At 31.8% G+C, this 21,515-nt stretch overlaps 1 protein-coding gene across 13 annotated transcripts in view; it reads right to left on the bottom strand.

Moving 5' to 3' along the window:
• Positions 1–2,824: 2,824 nt before the first annotated feature.
• The window catches only part of LOC119604403 (alpha-2-macroglobulin-like), a 54,872-nt gene continuing 36,181 nt past the window's right edge, over positions 2,825–21,515 (bottom strand). For 11 of the 13 annotated variants that reach the window (XM_037956974.1, XM_037956972.1, XM_037956979.1 and 8 more), the window contains exons 6-8: positions 4,227–5,304; positions 3,637–4,155; positions 2,825–3,571 (exon numbers count right to left, since the gene is read on the bottom strand). In XM_037956974.1, coding sequence (XP_037812902.1) covers positions 3,002–3,571; positions 3,637–4,155; positions 4,227–5,304 — 2,167 coding nt within the window. In that variant the 3' untranslated portion in view covers positions 2,825–3,001. Of the gene's footprint in view, positions 3,572–3,636; positions 4,156–4,226; positions 5,305–7,278; positions 7,454–9,446; positions 9,604–21,515 lie in introns of all 13 variants that reach the window. The other 2 variants (XM_037956980.1, XM_037956977.1) reach the window with 2 other exon arrangements.

The raw sequence follows: 21,515 nt of genomic DNA, 5'->3' as shown, positions 1-21,515 counted from the left end.
AATAGCTATTAAAAGTCATATATCTTGGAAATTGGTACAATTAGAGTTCTCAAATTTTGCACGGACAACTTTGACATCCATAAGAATATTTTTTTGACAAAATGGGCGGAATGACTATAGTGGGCGCGGCACCTTCCATATTAAGAAAATATTAAATCAGTATATCTCGGAAAATGTAACAGTTAGAGCCCTCAAATTTGGTCGGAGCCACATAAGTCTCAATGTGATTAGTTAGGATAAAAAATGGGCGGACTAGCAGCAGGGGCGTGGCACCTCCTTAATTAAATACACAAACTCATTTATCTTGGAAACTATTAGAGTTAAAAGCTTCCAATTTTGCAAGAAGAACTTTAGCATCCATGTAAATATTTTGGGTGATAAATTGAAGGACTACCAATAGGGGGAGCGGCACTTCCCATATGAATTAAATACAACAAAATATTTTATCTAAGAAACTAATAGAACTAGATTCCTAAAATTTTGCAAAAAGGACTTTCATATTCATCTGAACATTTTGGGGGAAAACAAGTTAGAGTGCTATATTCGGCTGAGCCGAATCTTAAATACCCTCCACCAGCTACTTTTATATTAATACTTTTCTAATTGATCAAATATTTGTAGAAATAAGTTTTCTCATGTCTTAAATAGAAAAATCCCAAGATTAACAGTGATATTTAGTATTTGCATGTATGCATGTGTGTGAAAGATTTAAGGATTTTCAAAATACATATATATAATTTTGTTCTGCACAAATTGATAATGCAACTTGTTATACGGTTAAAGCGCTTTTAGGGGAAGGACCTAGCATGGGAAATATGACCAAATATAGACCGATTGTAAAAAATTCTTTAAGCTAAATTTCTGTACATAAAAGCTATATTTCAGTCTAATTTTGTATCTATATAGTAATTTAGTAATAAGTAATGTGTGTATAAGTGATTTTCTGAAGGGAACCTAGTATGGGACCGAGCGCACCCATGTTATGAACCTATCGTGAAAAAATCTTGAAATAGAATTTTTGTATACAAAACTAATATTTGTGCCACATTTTGTATCAATAACTTTATTTGGTAATGAGTACTGTGCGTTTAAGAGATTTTCGTAAAAGGACCTTGTATGGGAGCTATGACCAATTATGTATATAAAGTTATGTGCGTTTAAGTGATTTTCGGGAGAGGACCTTGTATGGGATCTATGACCAGTTATGGACCGATCGTAAAACCATTTTATAGTAATATTTCTGTGCATATAAGCAATACTTGTACCAAACGGATATCTTAGTTTAGTAATGAGTTATGTGCGTTTAAGTCATTTTCGGGAGGGGACCTTGTATGGGAGCTATGACCAGTTACCGATCGGAAAAAATTTTCTCAGTAATATTTCCGTGTATATAAGTAATGCTTGTACCAAATTTTATATGGATATCTTAATTCAGTAATGAGTTATGCGCGTTTAAGTGATTTTTGGGAGGGGACCTTGTATAGGAGCTATGACCAATTATGGACCGATCGGAAAAAAACTTTCACAGTAATATTCCTATACATATGGACAATACTTATACCAAATTTTATATGGATATCTTAATTTGGTAATGAGTTATGCGCGTTTATATGATTTTCGGGAGGGTACCTTGTATGGGAGCTATGTCCAATTATGGACCGATCCAGAAAATTTTTTCTCTGAATGAATTCTATTGACATAAGATTTTAATTTGTAAAATTTTGTGAAGATATCAACATTGTGACGGAAGTTATGAACAAAAAACCCCTTTTCCGGGAATATGTACTTTTGTATGGGAGGTACATGAAATTGTGGACCGATTCTAGTAATTTTCAGCAGTTAGCAAGATATTGTGCAGAAACGAATGTGTGGTGATTTCCATGGAATTATCTTACATAGTTTTCGAGAAAATTACATCGGAATGTGTAAAAAATGCTTATTTTTTTTCGAGGTTGTTTTAAATTTTGATTCATAACTTCTCCCGGTGTGAACCGATTTTGCCCATTTTCAATACCAAACAAAAATGAAGAACGTTTTGGGTGAATTTGGTTAAATTCTATTGCTTCGTTTTATCGTGAGCGTGTTTTACACAGACAGACGGACATATCTAAATCGACTCAGAATTTGATAAGGACGCAGAATATATATACTTTGTTGGGTCTCAGATGAATATTTCTTGGTGTTACACACGGAATGACAAAGTTATATATACCCTCTATCACCACTGATGGTGGTGGATATGAATTATATAGACAAATTCGTATATCTGAGATACTGTAGAAGCTAGAATCTTCAAATTTTACAGAAGAAGAACTTTGACATTCATGTGACCATTTAGAGAAAAATTGGCGGACTTTCAATGGGGGGATTGGCCCCTCACATATTAATTAAATTCGGAAAAATTGGCGAACTTACAATAATTTGATTGTCATCTCCCATGTGTAAGTGGGTTTTTTTGCTTTTAGTGTAGCAAAGCACACTGGGTATAGCTAGTTTTATATAATTATAAAAATATGTATATTTAATTTATGGCATAAATACGGGTCTTCATTATACTAGGTGGAAAACAAAATAATCGTTCACTATGGTTTCAAGAAAATTTCCCAATATTACATGGTTTGTTTTATTAAAAATATTCGATTTTAATAAAACTTCACGTTAAATTTTCGCAACTTCTGTACAATTAAAGAATCAAATATTTTAGACACAAGTATACCGTCACGGGGTCTATAACATCAAAATGTGGAAAATTTGGTGTGTGATACGTTTTATAACTTCCACCATAATCAGTGGTGATATAGGGTATATATAAGTTTGTCGTTCCGTATGTAACAGCACACAAGGTAACAAGTTATGAGTACAAATAGCAGACTATCTCGAAAAAGTACTTTTTTTTCTAATTCAACCGTTTTTATTAATGTTTGTGAATTATTTATATACATACATATTAGTATTTTATTATTTAATTGTTAATATTTATTTCTTTAATATTTTTTAGTATTTATGCCTTTCTATTGGCTTCTTTATTTTCACAGCCTTTGCCACATTCACCCTCTTCACAAATATCACACAACGATGACTTGACTTCATAGTAAACAGTGGCACGTTGATCCGAATTATAGTAATCATACATGGTGATGGCGGCTGGCTTTTGCTTGGCAACTGCATGAGTCTTCTCGGCATTAACATTAAAGCATACCTCTTCACCAGCCGTTAGATAATCGAAATATATAATAATAGCTGTATCGGAATTCTTGGTTTCAACACGTTGTACTTGTTTGGTTTGACGTATGGCATCGAACTTATCGGTATCGGCGGTAAAACCAGATGGTAGATATATTTCCATAATGGCCATATTAGATTCTTTTAAATCACTATTGGCGCCGGGAACAAACTCAGAGCAAACATCCATTTTTAATAGACTGGGATAATTGGTTGGTTGAATTGTGTGCTTAATACTGAAACTAGGTTTGTCATCTTTGTTGGCTAAATTATAACGATAAGATAATTGTACCAGTGATGAGCCTTCACCATTGGCTTCCAATGTTATTTGACGGGAGGATTTGGGAAGCTATAGAAGAACAACAAAAGTTTATAAGTTATATAGCAAATTACAATTAATCTTATTACACTTACTACATGAGTTTGCAAAATCAAGGAATTCTCCTTATCTACCGAAAAACTACCCTTAGTGGTTTCTTTTCCCTCTTCATCTTGAGCCTCAAACTTAATTGTCATTTTACCATCTCCACCAGCAATATACTTTTCAGCAAATTTGATTAGAGCTTGTAGACCCACAACGGTGTCTTGTGTTGAATCGAAACCACCATTACTATTACGCTTACCTATCAACCATTTAATAATGGGTAAAAGTTTTCCAGCTGGTTCAGTGTATACATAAGCTTCCAATATGTACGCTGTTATTTCAATATCGTTGTTATGATCCTTAGACGATTTTGTCCACCATTTAAGACTATTTTCTTCATGAGCTAATTTTTCTAGTTTTTCCATTAGCTTGTCAGCACTAGGATGTTGTACTTTCTTTAAGACCACCATTGCCAGGCCAAGAGCATAGGTATCGCTTTCCTTTTCAATATTATCCACCAAATACTTAATACCTTTCTCGACTTCTGATTTATATTTGTTAGAATAGTCCTAGAAGATAAATGGAAAATAATTGAAGTTTTAGATGAAATATGAAAAGTATAAGAAATACTAATACTTACCATATCTTCCAAAAAGGCCAATAAAGCAAAAGCCGTAAAACCAACATCATTCTGATGAGCCGGATGGAATAAACGTCCAGTCTGTTTAAATTGACCATTCTCCAATTGATTTGATACCACATATTGTAATGCTTCATCAATGACATTCGAATCAATGGTAATATATTTTTTAGCCTGTATAAAGGAACGAGCCACGTAAGCGGTAAGCCAACTATTCGGTTCACTGCTGCCCTCACCGAAAGCACTATAAGCACCATTTTTATGTTTATAGTTCAATTCACGTTGATAACCAACTTCCATATAATTTTTAGCTTTTTCAACCACAGTCGGCATTTCACGTTTAATAGCATCCAAATAGTGTAAAACTAAAATATTGGGCACAAAGTTAACCATATTCTGTTCACCACAACCATAAGGTTTACGCACTAATTTATCAATATTCTTAATAGTGGGACCTAAGATATCACCAACCACAGAAAATTCCAAATATTCAGAATCCAATACTGCTTCTTTGGGTATAGCAGTTTTAAGAGTTTCCTTAAAGGGTTCTTTAGAGGCAGTTATAAAAATGGCTTGATTTTCATATTGAGTAACACCTTCTGGTTCTACCTTAAGTTTTTGATGTATAGCATCACCAGCCAAGGGTGTTATGGCCTTAATTTTCAAGGTAATTTCTCCCACCTTATTGGGACGTATCATAAAAGACAAACTTTTACCACTATTAGAGGGGACAGTTACTCTTTTAACACGTTGTTTGTCCTCTAAAACTAATTCCTCAATTTCATTGGAAACTTCAGTGAAATCATATTCATCATCTGTATTTTCCATGGTGACTTCAGCATCTAAGGCTTTATCCATATAATTGAAGACTACTACGGGTATGGATATAACTTCACCACGCTTAACGGAATAGGGCAAATTAGTGCTTAAAAAGAAGGGTTGAAAAACTTCAATGTTTGTAGGATTTGCCACCATGCCAAAGCCGGTTTTATCGTTTAAAGAGAAACCGGTCACTACCCAAGAAGTAATGGTATCGGGTATGTTTTTGGTAAGAGTAGCCAAACCATTTTTATCGGTGCTAAATGGGGTTGTTAAGGAAATCGGGATAGAAGGAAAGGAAAAAAAAAATATATATTATTAATTTTGTATATAAAAATATTTAAATACAAAAACATTTAAACAATTACAACACAAAAAGCTTTACATTTAACTGCAGATATTAGTATGATTTATGAAAAATAACATGCAAATAATATAAAATGTGTTAAATATAAAATAAATATAGTATAATGTAGTTATTTTAAATAAATTTCTTTCGGTGTATAGGGTTTTATATAAGTTAGAAATTGTATTAGTTTGTAAATAACAGGAACAGTTATAGATAGTTAGACATTTAGACAATTTTAGCCAAGTTTAGCTAAGACACCAACCCTAGTAATAGAAAATATCAAAAAATATATGTATATAAATAATTTTTAAGATTTTTATAATTATGCGAAAAAGAAATATATTAACCCTTTATTAGAAATTAATATAGATCTCGGGTCTGTTAAGAATCCATGGACTTGGCAACAAAATGGCATAAATAAATTACTATATTGAATTGCGGTATAATGTATAACTATAGAACTGGTTCCTTAAAAATTCTGTAAAAGAATTTTAGAATCAAAACAATGTTTCACAAAATTTGTAAAATTGTTTAAATTTTACTCTGAAAATAATCAAGTTTTTGAAAGATAATCCTCCTATTTAACATTCCTAAAAATGGTTTTTGTCTTAGCAACTCCCAAATGATACCAAAAATCTGTATCATTTGGGAGTTGCTAAGACAAATTATAAACTTAAATTATAAACTTTATGTAAATAATAAAAAATAAAATATTTAAGCAAAATATTTTTTTGTAATTTAATGCCAAATTTACATTTTTATATGATTTTAATGAAAAATTCCGAATATATTAAAAAGAACAAAAATTGTTTGTTCCCTCTTTTGGGTTAATTACTTTTGAAAATTTTGAAAAATCCAAATATGTGTAAAATGTTGGCGTATTCTTGTATTTCTTAGACCATCATCGTTCATTTCAGTATCACCGTCGATGTTTACACCAAATCTTAGCCCTATACTTTGTGGTATCTTAAGTTTAAATAGGTCATATTTAAAATCTAAAAAAAGAATGAATTAAATGAATGAATTTTTAAGCGGACAACATAATGTTTTATTGAAAGCTTCATATAATTAAGTTACTAATTTCACTATTGTTTAGTCCTGATTGAGACTCAGCAATTTTAGTTGGTGCAAATTTTTTATTTTATATGAGATAGAAGTTATATCATTATTGTTGAGTCTAAAACTGGGCTTACGACCATTATTCGGCTTTTCGGATGAACACAACGCGAACATTTCAAGATAAACAACAACAACAATATTTAGATGTATGATAACAATAATATTTAGATGTATGATAAATTGGTTGGTCTATGGACTAGTCCTATGGAGTCGTCTAGGGACTAGCCTATGGAGTAGCCTATGGACTAGTTTATAGACTAGTCTCTTAACTTTTCCACTGACTCTTCTGTCGACAAGTCTACTTACTAGACAATGAACTAGTGTACGGACTAATTATGAACTAGTTTATGGACTAGTCTAACTAGACCACACTACCGACTTGTCATGAACTAGTATATTGAATAGTATATCGACTTTCTACAGATTAGTCATCTATTCTTTGAACTAGTCCATGAACGATCCTATACACTTGTGTCAGGATTGGTATATTGACCAGATAAGTTTATGAACTAGTTTATGAAAGGGTTTATGAACTTATCGACGAACTTTTCAGTGATCTAGGAAATAGTTATATAGACCACTTTATAAACAAGCTTATGAACTAGTCTATGGACTAGTATAGAGTCTAACTTATTGAATTATGGTCTGTGCTACTAAATGTTTAAACGACGGACCAATGTATTTTGAATCCCATTTCTGTAAACATTACAATATTAATCCCAATTCGTTATTTCAGACTACAAACATAGAATGCACTGAAATTACTTATTTAGTTTATGAAAAATCCAAACTTCTGCGAAGTTGCTACGAATAGTCGTTTTCGCAGAGACTTGTTCAATTTTCGGTACACTTTCTGTAGAAACGGCTGACGATTCAAGGATTATTGCGTCATAATCAAAAGATTCTCCAAATCTTAATTCAATTATATCATAATAGTCATCTAAAAAAAAAAAATAATAATAAATATTGGGTATTGTATAATGGAAAGGCTGTGTTAATTGTAATATTGTTTGTATTCAAATTAAAATGTAAAAAATTTTACAAATTATACAGAATTATTAAAATTTATTTTACGATTATAATGTAGTTCTAAACTACCGATCTGTTTGAAACTTGAATGTTGTGAGAGCTAATAATGATTGCCTCGAGTGTATGCAACTTTACGAACAATTAGAAATATGAACTGACTTTAAGAATAATCAGCTTATTTCAAATACATATTTAAGTCATATTTACTTCAAGAGTGATGTATATATGTAAAATTTCGGACATTCTGAACTGAGTACTAAAAATAGGCATCGTTCTAAAAATTAGAACTGTCAAATAAATTTTAATAACTATGAATGCACAAAGTTGCGCAATTCTATTAATCCGTTGGCCAGTCATTGGACTAGTCTATTGACAAATTTGTGTACTCGACTGTTAACTAGTCTATGGACTCATCTATTGGCAAATTTTAGGATTAGTCAATATAGTAGTCTATTGACTAATTTATTGATTATTATATGGACTACTTTATTGATAAGTCTGTTAAATAGTTTGTGGACTAGTCTATTGACTTGACTATGGACTAATTTATTAACTACTTACTATTCTATTGCCTAATTTATTGACTAATCTAGTGTGTTTAATAGTTCTCAACTGTTGATTGGTCTATGGACTGATCCATTGCGTAGTCTATGTACTAGTCTATTAACATATCTATGGACTAGTCAATTGACTAATTTATTGACTAATCTATTCTTTGGTATCTGAACCATTCTTTGGCCAGACAAAGATGCGTATCGTGGGTCGAATCGGATTTTGCTCGCCACTGGGAAGCAACAACAGGTCTTCGACAGACCAAGCGCTTAATCAAGCTATCAAGAGGAATTTCCCAACAGCTGTTATCGCTTAACAAACGTGATCTCAGAATACTAAAGGGACTACTCACGAGACACTGTGGTCTCAGATATCATCAATTCATCCTAGGAAACTCCATATCGAAGCTATGCAGATTTTGTGGCTGTCAGGAGGAAACCTCAGAACACTAATTGTGCAATTGTCAAACACTAAGGACTCGTCGAGAAAGAATCTTAGGAATCTTAGTATATGGTTTAGTCTATCGACTAGACTATTGACAAATGTATTGATATTCTAAAGACTAGTCTATTGACTAATCTATGGACTAGCTTATTAAATAATTTTTTTACTAGTTTATTTATTAATCTATGGACTACTTAGTTTATAGACAAGTCTATTGTCTTGACTATGGACTGGTCTATTGACTAGACTATTAACTAGTTTATTGACTAATCTATGGACCAGTTTATAATATTGGACCAGAATATCTATTGATATTCTAAAGACTAGTCTATTGACTAATCTATGGACTAGCTTATTAAATAATTTTTTTACTAGTTTATTTATTAATCTATGGACTACTTAGTTTATAGACAAGTCTATTGTCTTGACTATGGACTGGTCTATTGACTAGACTATTAACTAGTTTATTGACTAATCTATGGACCAGTTTATTTAATATTTTGTGGACTGTCTATAGAATAGCCTATTGACAAATCGGTGTAATAGTCTTTTGACAATCTATGGACTATCGACAAATCTATAGATTAGTTAATAGACTAATCTATGAACTAGTCTTTTAGCTAGTCTTCTGACTAGTCTGTTAATTAGTATATGTAATATTTCATTGACTAATCTATGAATTAGTTTACTGACAGTCTATGGTATGTTTTCAAAGGGACCAACTGAAGATTATTCTAAAATATAATAATAATTTTATGGATATTGTGTACGGTACAGATAGTGTTAATTGTAATGATTCAGGTATTATTTACAAATTAAAATTAACCGTTCTGGTTAGACACTTCTAACAGATAAAACCATTTCCATTTGAATTGAATAAAGAAAAACATAGAATGCTATGAAATTACTTATTCAGCTTATTAAAAATCCAAACTTCTTCAAAGTTTTTGCGAATATGGGGTTGTGTAGAAAGTTCTTGTTCAATTAGTAGAACACTTTCAGTAGCACCTGCTAAATATGTAGGAAATATAACTTCTTCTTCAACTCCGAAGTATACTAAATCGTCTGTAAAAAAATCAATTATAGTTTTAAATTTTATGATCGAAGTAATTTATGTACTTAAATAAAAAGAAAACTAATCGCAAAATAAATTGTAATAATCCTAAACTTACGATCTTTTTAAAACTTGAAAACTGAAAAATTTAAAAATCTGTTTCTCTAAGGGAAAGTTTTAGTTTGAAAATTTTTTCTGATAATTATAAACTGATTTAAAAAATTGGTTTAAAGAAGTAGGACTTTTTTTTTACTAAATAATGTAAGAATGAAGAGATTAATGGTGAAGTTATGTCCTGTATTTGGAACCACAATTTTCTTTCTATATATCAATAATAAGATGTATTTTATTTTTGAAAAGATTATGTTAATAACAATGGAAAAGTGATTGTTAAACACTCTATTTAACTAGTATTACTTAATGCCGCTTAGATTTAGTTCCGATTTAGTAAGCTTTTTCATATTAATTACTATATAATACAAAATGCCATCGAATTACTTATTAAGCCTATTAAAAATCCAAATTTCTTCAAAGTTTCTTCGAATATGCGATTGCACAGTGGGGCAGAATGGAAATTTTTTGGAAATAAATCTGGCATTTCTAAACGGCTGATCCGATCGGGATAAAATTTGGCGTGAGCGTAGCCTAGGAGTATTCGAGTTTAAGTTTTGAAGATGAACCCAGCAGATGCCCCAGGGACGGCGCTGTGGCGGCTCAAAGTAGGGTACCTACGACATGTAAAATTTTTAAACTCGTGCCATTTTTTTGTTTTTCACCTAAATACAAAGATTTTTGTGAAAGCGCTCGACGAGGTCTTGAAAAAACATGCTTGGACATACTACTTATCTCTTATAATATCCGAGTTATAGGCATTTAAAAATTTAGTGATACAAAATTTACCATACCTTGGTCCGCCTTTTTTTGAATACCGGGCGTAATTTTGGACCAAATGGACTCAATTTTTTCTTGTTAGTTAGACAACAAAATTTCCAATAATATACAAAAAATTTCAGATCAATATTGTTTACAGATCCAAAAATATACGTTTTTTAATTTAAAAATTCAAAAAATTTTAGATTTTTGGCGTTTTTTTGCCAAAAATGTGTCTTAACTCTTTTATTAATAAAATCAAATTTTTATTAAGAACATATAACAATTTTATAGTTTTCTAAAAGGTATCTTTACGCAGAACGCTTTGGCGTAAAAAACTTGTCCTATTTTTTAAAAATGTTGCCACTGCGTCCTTCCGAATATGACCTATTTTTTATCAAAACTTCAACTTTGGGCGACATGTTCTAAAATCCCAAAGCTGGGATCAGAAAACTGAAAGCAGTTTTGGAAACCTCAATATGTTTTCTATTTACTCCAAAAGTATTTTCCCAGCCCTGAAAGAAATGTGGACCCTATGGGCAAAAAAGTAAAAAATCCCATTTTTGGGATTTTCATTCCTATTTTTGGGAATTGCGGGATGCCCTTTGACCTTTTCAATTTTTTTTGCATATTCTTATTTGAAATGACAAATTTAACAAGCGTTGAAAATTTCATTGAGTTTTGTTCATAAATAAAGATTTTATCATATATTACATATTTGTTTAATTTCTAAAACTATGATTTATATCAAAATTTTAATAGGATCGCAGATAGCTACAACAATTTAGTCCATATTTATCCCTTAATATAATTTTTTAGTTAGATATGGAAATTCTCGACCCTTTACAAAAAATTTCAAGCCAATATCTCAATTACATTCAAAAATATGTTCATTTAAACCTGTGTCCTTTAATTTCATCTTTTTCATATTTTAGTATTAAGTATGACAGCACATATTTAAATCTTATATTTACCTATTTTCTATTTGTTTGCTTATCCTTATAATTGAAAGGTCCTATTATGCTTAAATTTTCAAAAATTTATAACTATTTTTTACCTAAATTTTTTCGACAGATCATTTCGTTCTGTTTCGTTTATGATCATGTAGGTAAAAATATACAGGTAATGATAATTTCGATTCATTCACTAATAAGAAATATCAATGACTGAATTACAGGTTATAGTAATATAGTCCTAAATGTTAATAGGTAGACAATTCGTAATTTTTTACTTTGGAATACCTGTATCGGAAATGACAAGAATTGGTATATAAGTAAACTTCTCAGATTTTAAGTACCATATTTAATAAATCTACAATGAAGATTACATTAAAGTACGAAGAGTTGTGTTCCGTTTTATGGAGTATATCTTCAAAAGGGCCAGAAAGAATTGAAGATATTTCAAATTATATAAAAACTACATATAGTAGAAAAGTAGACAAAACAGGCATATCAAAAATTGAAAACTTTTTGATGTAAAAAGTAAGTCTGTGGATGGAAATCAAAAGAAATTTCGATTAAAATTTTGTAGTTGGATGGAAACTACTACGGAAATCTCAACTTACAACACACAGAAGGTTTTTTCGTGATTTTGAAATTACTTCAAAAATAACTGGAATCGACAAGGAGTTGCTTCGAAGAGTTAAAACTATTTTAATGACACTGAATAGTAAACATAAAATTAATGAAAATCGATTTGGGGAATACACATCTGAAATTTCTAAATTACTTGTATCTCTGTATCCATGGAGGGAACTAACACCAACAGTACACAAAGTATTGTGTCATGGTCAAATAATAATTGAATCGAATATTCTTCCACTTGGAGAGTTAACAGAAGAAGCCCAGGAAGCGAGGAATCGAGATTTTAAGCATGTTCAACTATTCAGCTCAAGAAAATGCTCCAGGCAATCACAGAATGAAGATATTTTTAATAGTTTACTTCTATCTTCTGATCCTGTTCTTTCAACTATGCGAAAAAGATGGATTTCTTATGAAACTCTATCATCTCAAAACAAGGAAGATTTAAAGGACTTATATTACCTTCTGGATATGTATACCGATATGACAGATTATTTTATAGAAAATAAGTAGTGTTAGGAATTAACTATATAAGTAGGTTGTAAGAATTAATTGTATTACGTTTAAGATAAACAGTTCAAATAAAAAAAGCTATTATACTAACTGATGATATTGTATTAAATTGTGTTTTATATTTCGGTGGGCGGGAAAGGTAATTTGTGTGGGGTGATTTAGGTGTTGTTGTGCGTGGCTCATAATAAAATTATAATTTTTTTTATTTTATATTGTGAGGGTGTCTACTTTTCATTAGTTTTATTCAAAATAATATTTTATTAATTTCAACTAAATTTTGCTTTGGCTGTAAAAATATTCAAATTTTTATTAGAATTTTATTTTTTATGTTTTGTTTCATAGATAGCCTTGATTTTTGTTTTATGAATTATCAGAAAATAGAACATTTTTCGTCATTTGTAAAATAATTTTAAAAGGTGTTAGTTCAAAAAGTCAGAGAAAATTTAAATTATTTTCATATTTTCAAACTTTTGGATTGGAAAACTTTAAATATTGGAGAATTTCTGTTCATTTTGTTCGCTAAGGTAAGGACATTGTTAAAGGATTTGGTTAATGTTTAGGTGTTAAAGGCAATATGCATTTATTTTAGGATTTATCTTTCCTGAGGTATTGTTGGAAGACTGTCACCGTTTCCTACGGAATTTACTATCTTTTTTCTTAACCTGTTCATCCTAATTGGTCAATTATTCATTTTATCAATATTCTGTGGATAACAACATTCAAGATTTTGGTCTCAGGATACAATCCATATTATTTTTTTGTGTGGTTGCCGTTGAAATCGGACTTCCCTGTAAGGGAAGTTCCAGATACATTAGTTTATACAAATAAGGTGGCCAGTTTTTATATAAAAGTGGAAAGATAAAAGAGAAATTCTAATATCGTTGGATACGATACCCTCATTTACTTGAACGATTTTTTTTTTTGCTCCCGTTTCAATAAGCCGAGATTTTTTTTTAAATTTGACATCAAAACATAATTACACATAAATTTAGACAACATTCTTGTTAATTTCGATTTAATTTTCTTTTAATTTTTAAATTCTAAAATCGTACAATTTCTTTGGACTTTTTTTTTTTTATTAATCAATTATCGTATTCATTGTTTGTAATTTTAAATTGAAATTGTTTAAATTCCTTATGGTCACCTAGGATAAATAGTGTTTTATATTTGACATCCTAAAAGTATACTATATAAAATTTTGGAACTTAATATTTAACTTATAATTATATAAGACAAAACAATTTCAATAGAATGTGGATTCTGAATTAGATGAAAATTTATAATTTCATTTAAAACATAATCCACATTCCACATACCACATTCAATACACATACATAAATCTACTAAACAAAAATCTAATTTTAAATAATAATTAAAGTCTACACTTAAGCTCATGTTATATTCCAATATGTGGATTGTATCTTTAATGGATATAAAAGTTTTTTATAATTAAATATACAATCCACACACATATATACAGTACAAACTCTGTTTAGGTACATATTTAAAAGTTTTTTTTAAGTTCAACACGCAACCATCTTCTGTCATCCGGCGCCGCTGACATCGTGGGACAATAATTTAATGTAAGTGGTGTTGTATTTGTTTTATCTATGTATCTAAATATAATCCACATTAAAAAAAAAAATCAATTAAGAATACATTAACATCTGATATGAACAATTTTTAAATGTTACTCTAATTTAAATTGCAACAAGTGTTGCCATAGTTTTTATTTGTTTTCTTTGATACCTTCATACTATAATATGAATTGTTCATAATACCTTTTTGTTGGACACCCTACATTATACATACATACAATTTTAATACAATTTTGATATTAAAAAAAAATATCGTTTTAAAATTTTATAATTTTTTTTATCCTTTAATATTCGTTAATATTTTAAATATAATTCATAAATTAACTAATGGTGACCTATTCTTAATACATATTTCACATTTTTAACCATTTGATTTCAAACACATTAATAAATTTTAAATAATATATATTATAATGAATTGAAATATGAAATTTTGAATCTTTTAATTATGAAAGGTGAAGTTAAGAGTATGGGGTATGTAGGATAAGGTTTTGTTTTGTTATCATTTTGTTTTGTTTTGGGCTGACAACAAACTTTAATTCCGTCAGCATGGAGGGTGGGCTCGGGAAAAGTGTAGCGAACGACATCAAAAGCTACACTCTAACATTTTACCACTTCTAGTATACCTTATGGATTATATTTATGTATGGCTACCTAATTTGAAGTCTAGGTAACCAACTACACCAAACCTTTAGAATCGTTACAGAGATTTTTGGCGCCCAACGTGGGGCCTCAGTTATCGTAATATTTAAGAATTTTAGTGCAATTTTGATCTAGATACTGAGGACTCTGAATCTTTTGTGGGTTATAATTTATGAGGTATTCTTTTGTTATCAATTTTTTATTTTTTTTTTTTTTTCTGTTTTCATTATTTGTCGCTGTGGATCTAATTGTTAATTGTTTTTATGATATGCAATTCCCGGTCTGTCATTTAATGAGTCTGAAGTCTATCAGGGCTTGGGTTCGAATTTGGGAAGTGGTTCTGGTAGTTATCGGTTCAATGCTCGTTCGACTCTTTCGTCCTGTCTGTTCTATTTCTTTTTATTATTTGTCCGATTTACTCTTTTCTCTCTCACTCTTTCCTTTCCTCTCTCTCTCTCTTCAAAATTAAATTTTCATAGTTTGGTTTTTCCGGATTTATGGACGTATAGTAACTGAATTTATAATCGGTAACTTTCCTATAACGGATAATCAATCTCTAACATTTCTTATTTTTGACTTATTATTGTTTTGGAATTATTCTTTTGATTTTGGTCGAAGGTTTCCAGCAGTTATAAGTTATTTCTTAATATATTTTTTTTTTGTGGTATTTGTTGGTCCGTTTACATTGGTTTAATTTATGTTACTTTATTGTGATTTTCTTAGTTACTTTTATGTTTTTTTTTTTTTTTTACCTGTATACCCCTACTTAATAACTTCATCGAGTAGTGATAATTTTTATCGTAGTTTTATACATTTTTATTGAACATAGTTGCTTTTATTGTAACTCTTTGTGATTTATACATAGTTTTTCTTTAACTCATTCAGTTTTCTGAATTTGACCTTAAGATTTTCTCGATTCTACTTAATATTTACCTGACGTTCATTATCTGTCAAATACAACAGATTTAATTTTCATATTTTTATTATTGTCATTGTCATTATAATATTGAAAAATGCCTCTGGTACGTAGTGCCGGAAATATACCAGCTGAGGTTGAAAGAGATGCTGATAACATTTCAGTAGATCAGGGAGCTGGTGGTGACAGACACCTGCTAATCCAATCAGAAGACCGGTAACTCGTATGCAAACACGTAGGGAAGCTAACCAACAGGAAACTGTCAACGAAAATATTCGTCGTATTGTTGACAATTCATTACAAGAATTTAGGACTGAAATTGCGAACATGATTGCAGACAGTTTTAGAAATTTGACGTTAGCTAATCAAGGACCATTAGAACAAGACATATTAAATCGGACTGAACGACTAGCTACAGAGCGCAATGAACGCGAAAATCGAGATGATCGTAGCGACATCTCTAGAGACCATCGGAACAACGAAAATAGGAACTTGGACAGACATTTTGATCGGAATTCTGAAAGGGTTTTGAATATAATCCGAAATTGGAGAGTGCGTTTCACTGGTAATCCTTCGGAGATTACAGTGGATGAATTCATCTATAGGATTAATACACTCACTAACGCCAATCTTAGGGGGGATTTCAATCTATTGTGTGAACATGCTCATATTCTTTTCGAAGATAAGGCCTTGAAGTGGTTTTGGCGTTTCCATCGGAGTTGTGTGGACATGGACTGGGACGAATTGTGTATTGCAATGAAACGCCAGTATAAAGACGATAAAACTGACTTTGACATTAGGGACGACATACTTCGACGAAAACAAAGACACAACGAGACTTTTGACGAATTTTATGAGGCGATCATGGTTCTGTGTGATAAACTTCGAACACCCTTATCAGAACATGAATTATGTGAGACGATACAACGCAATTTGAAACCGGAAGTTAGACACGAAATACTACATTTGGAGATCACTCGTGTTGCTCATTTAAGACGTGCTGTGCGTAGGCACGAGAAATTTATTAAAGACATGTCATTGGCAAATTTGAATAGACGTGAACGTGGATTCCCAAAGACTCAAGTTTCAGAGGTCTTGGTGGATGAAACTATTCCTGATGGCAATATTTTAGAAGACGACAGTAGCGAAATATGTTTGGTGAAAGGGAATAATAAATGTTGGAATTGTGACAACATTGGTCATAGTTTCATAGACTGCCTAGAACCTAGGACTATATTTTGTTACGGTTGTGGGGCGAAGAATATTTTTAAACCAAAATGTCCCAATTGCCAGAAGCGGGGAAACGTTTTGAAGGATGTTCGTTCCTAAAAGGACGGACATCCGAAAACGAATTATTAGATTCTGTACCAATAAGTACATTACCAGAAAGAGACAACCCACCGGCTATATCAAACATACCTGACGTGACAAACCAATATAGAGAAGACAAAATATTACCAACTGTGGAAGATCATTCAGAATCATTGATTCATCCCTTACAACGACCATATCACATACGTTTGGAGGAATACAATCGTATTAGAGCCAGAATTTTTGATGAACCTTGTATTGAACAAAAACCTAGTAGATCGTCGAAAAGGATAAGGGAATTCTATAAAAGGAAAAATTTGCTTGGAAAACATATCATTTCGTCACTGGTCAATAAGGAAAATGATAATAGACCGTATGTTAGTTTGAAGATTCGTCATAAAAATTATTTTGCTTTGCTTGATAGTGGAGCTAATGTGAACGTTATTGGAGGAGAGTTGTGTTCTGAAATAGTTGAGAGTGACAATTACAATCGTTTTATGGGCAATGTTAGAACTGCGGACGGTCAACGTCAGCGTAGTTTGGGAACTGTGATTCTTGATATTGGTTATAATGGACAGGATAAATCAGTTGAGTTTTTATTGATTCCATCAATTACTCAAAATGTTATTTGTGGAATGAATTTTTGGGAAACATTTGGTATTCAGATTGTCACCATTAATTCCGTGAATGAGATTGTTTCTGACGACGACCCGGACAAAATCCCATTGACTTTGTTACAAAGACAACAATTACAGAAAATAGTTGATTATTTTCCTAACTCTGACCGAGATGGTCTAGGGTGTACCACACTGTTGGAACATAATATAGATTCCGGTGACGCAACTCCTATCAAACAACGTTATTACCCGATATCACCAGCGAGGGAAAAATTGTTATGTGGCGAGATAGATCGTATGTTAAGGTTGGGCGTTATCGAAGAATGTCCGTCATCTCCTTGGTCATCACCTGGTATTTTAATTGTTAAACCAGGAAAGGTACGTTTTTGCTTGGACAGTCGAAAGTTAAATTCCGTTACCAAAAAGGACGCATATCCCATTCCCAACATAGACGGACTAATTTCTAGGCTTCCTCCAATTTACTATATTTCCAAAGTTGATCTGAAAGATGCATTTTGGCAAATAAAATTGGACGAAACCTCAAGACAAAAGACAGCTTTCACAATCCCTAATCGGCCATTGTATCAATTTACAAGAATGCCGTTTGGATTGTGCAATGCACCACAGACAATGTGTAGACTAATGGACCAAGTCATTCCGTATAACTTAAAGACAAACGTTTTCGTTTACCTGGACGACTTACTGATAATATCAAAAGACTTTGACGAACACTTGGGACATTTAAGGGAGGTGGCGACACAACTTCGGAAAGCTAACTTGACAATTAACGTCAAGAAAAGTAGTTTCTGTCTTCGCCAAGTTCAGTACCTAGGTTATATTGTGGGAGAAGGGTCATTGAAGGTTGATCCAGGAAAAGTAAATGCCATTTCTCAATTTCCGGTGCCTAAAAGTGTCCGACAACTCCGCCAGTTTCTCGGTATGGCGGGTTGGTATCGTCGATTTATCGATGACTATGCCACAGTAACGTTTCCTATGACGGAACTCTTGTCGAAGAGGAAAATATTTGCGTGGTCGTCTGATGCTCAAAAGTCCTTCGAGACCATTAAGGAGAAGTTGACTACTGCACCCATTTTGATACATGCGAACTTTGACAAACCATTCATCATCCAATGTGATGCCAGCACTGTTGGTGTAGGAGCAGTTTTAGCCCAACTTGACGACAAGGGAAACGAGAAGCCAATAGCTTTCATGTCTCAAAAGCTTAACAAAGCTCAGAGAAATTATTCCATCACGGAACTGGAGTGTTTGGCGGTAATATTGGCTATTAGGAAATTTAGGGCGTATATTGAAGGCCACGAGTTTAAAGTTATTACCGACCATGCCAGTCTAAAGTGGCTTATGAGGCAGAAAGACGTATCGGGACGATTAGCCAGGTGGGCACTGAAATTACAAGGGTTCGACTTTACCATAGAACATCGAAAGGGTAAAGATAACGTTGTTCCGGATGCCTTGTCACGTGCCTTTGATGACGATACAACTGTAGCTGAATTAGAGTTACAAACATTGCCTTCCATTGATTTAAACTCCAATGCATTTGATTCTCCTGAATACACACGGTTGAGAAACGAATTTTCAGAATCGGAATTACCCGATTTCAAAATTATCGGTAAGTTTATATATAAAAGGACACATTTTACAACAGGTAACCTTGATGAATCGGATAGTTGGAAACTTTATGTACCGGACGAACTACGTAAAGATGTTATTTTTGCATCGCATGACGTTCCGAACGCAGCTCATGGTGGTATTGCCAAAACTGTTCATAGAATACGACAATTTTTCTACTGGCCTAAATTAGTAGCCGATGTCAAAGAATATGTTTTGAATTGTACATTATGTAAAACCTCTAAAGCCCCGACAACTACACTCAAACCACCTATGGGTCCAATGGTGGAAACTGTAAGGCCTCTCCAACGTTTGTATATAGATTTGATAGGACCTTTTCCACGTACAAAAAATGGCAACATAGGAATTTTGATTATTTTAGATCATTTCAGTAAATTTACATTTTTAAAGCCATTGAGAAAATTTGTAACTAAGCCCATTATTGAGTACCTTAAGAACGAAATATTTACTTGTTTTGGTGTCCCAGAGATAATTATATCTGACAATGGAAGTCAATTTAGATCTTCTGAATTTAAAAAGCTCTTAGACCAATTTGGTATTGAACATCAGTTCACAGCTGTTCATAGTCCCCAATCGAACGCGAGCGAGAGGGTCAATCGATCCATAAACGAGGCGTTGAGATCATATATTCGCAATGATCAACGTCAATGGGATACTTATTTACCAAGTGTTAATTGTGCCATCCGTAGTAGCATCCATCAGACAACAGGTCGGACTCCTTACGAACTTTTATTTGGACAGACAATGATAACTCATGGACAGGACTACAAAATTTTACGGAAATTAAAACTATTAGAGGAAACGGACAATGAACTTGAAAGACAGGACAACTTTACATTGTTACGCGACTCTATTCGGACAAAGATTAAGGAAGCTTATGACAGAAATGTGAAGTCATTTAATTTAAGATCGCGGAAACGGGAGTTTAACATCGGTCAAAAGGTAATACGCCGCAATTTTGTTCAAAGCTCATTGGCTGACAACTTTAATGCCAAATTAGCACCTACTGGTGTTAAGGCGATTGTAAGAAAGCGAATTGGCAATGTGCATTATAAGCTTGAGGACGTAAATGGTGGTTATACTGCAGTTTACCATATCAAGGATATATGGATATGATTTCTTCTAGATTGTCAAATTTCAATAGTACTTGTGCCACCTTTTTTCAGATGAAATTCAGCAGCATGCTTTGCTTTTCATCTGCTTTGTGAGGGTGTCTACTTTTCATTAGTTTTATTCAAAATAATATATTATTAATTTCAACTAAATTTTGCTTTGGCTGTAAAAATATTCAAATTTTTATTAGAATTTTATTTTTTATGTTTTGTTTCATAGATAGCCTTGATTTTTGTTTTATGAATTATCAGAAAATAGAACATTTTTCGTCATTTGTAAAATAATTTTAAAAGGTGTTAGTTCAAAAAGTCAGAGAAAATTTAAATTATTTTCATATTTTCAAACTTTTGGATTGGAAAACTTTAAATATTGGAGAATTTCTGTTCATTTTGTTCGCTAAGGTAAGGACATTGTTAAAGGATTTGGTTAATGTTTAGGTGTTAAAGGCAATATGCATTTATTTTAGGATTTATCTTTCCTGAGGTATTGTTGGAAGACTGTCACCGTTTCCTACGGAATTTACTATCTTTTTTCTTAACCTGTTCATCCTAATTGGTCAATTATTCATTTTATCAATATTCTGTGGATAACAACATTCAAGATTTTGGTCTCAGGATACAATCCATATTATTTTTTTGTGTGGTTGCCGTTGAAATCGGACTTCCCTGTAAGGGAAGTTCCAGATACATTAGTTTATACAAATAAGGTGGCCAGTTTTTATATAAAAGTGGAAAGATAAAAGAGAAATTCTAATATCGTTGGATACGATACCCTCATTTACTTGAACGATTTTTTTTTTTGCTCCCGTTTCAATAAGCCGAGATTTTTTTTTAAATTTGACATCAAAACATAATTACACATAAATTTAGACAACATTCTTGTTAATTTCGATTTAATTTTCTTTTAATTTTTAAATTCTAAAATCGTACAATTTCTTTGGACTTTTTTTTTTTATTAATCAATTATCGTATTCATTGTTTGTAATTTTAAATTGAAATTGTTTAAATTCCTTATGGTCACCTAGGATAAATAGTGTTTTATATTTGACATCCTAAAAGTATACTATATAAAATTTTGGAACTTAATATTTAACTTATAATTATATAAGACAAAACA

This window comes from Lucilia sericata, unplaced genomic scaffold (assembly GCF_015586225.1).
Source record: "Lucilia sericata isolate MDLA Ls3-8-SP2 unplaced genomic scaffold, ASM1558622v1 Contig000389F_arrow, whole genome shotgun sequence".
Taxonomy (NCBI): Eukaryota; Metazoa; Arthropoda; class Insecta; order Diptera; family Calliphoridae; genus Lucilia; species Lucilia sericata.
The sequence above is the reverse complement of the archived record's forward strand: the minus strand, read 5'-3'. Positions and strand labels throughout refer to the sequence as shown.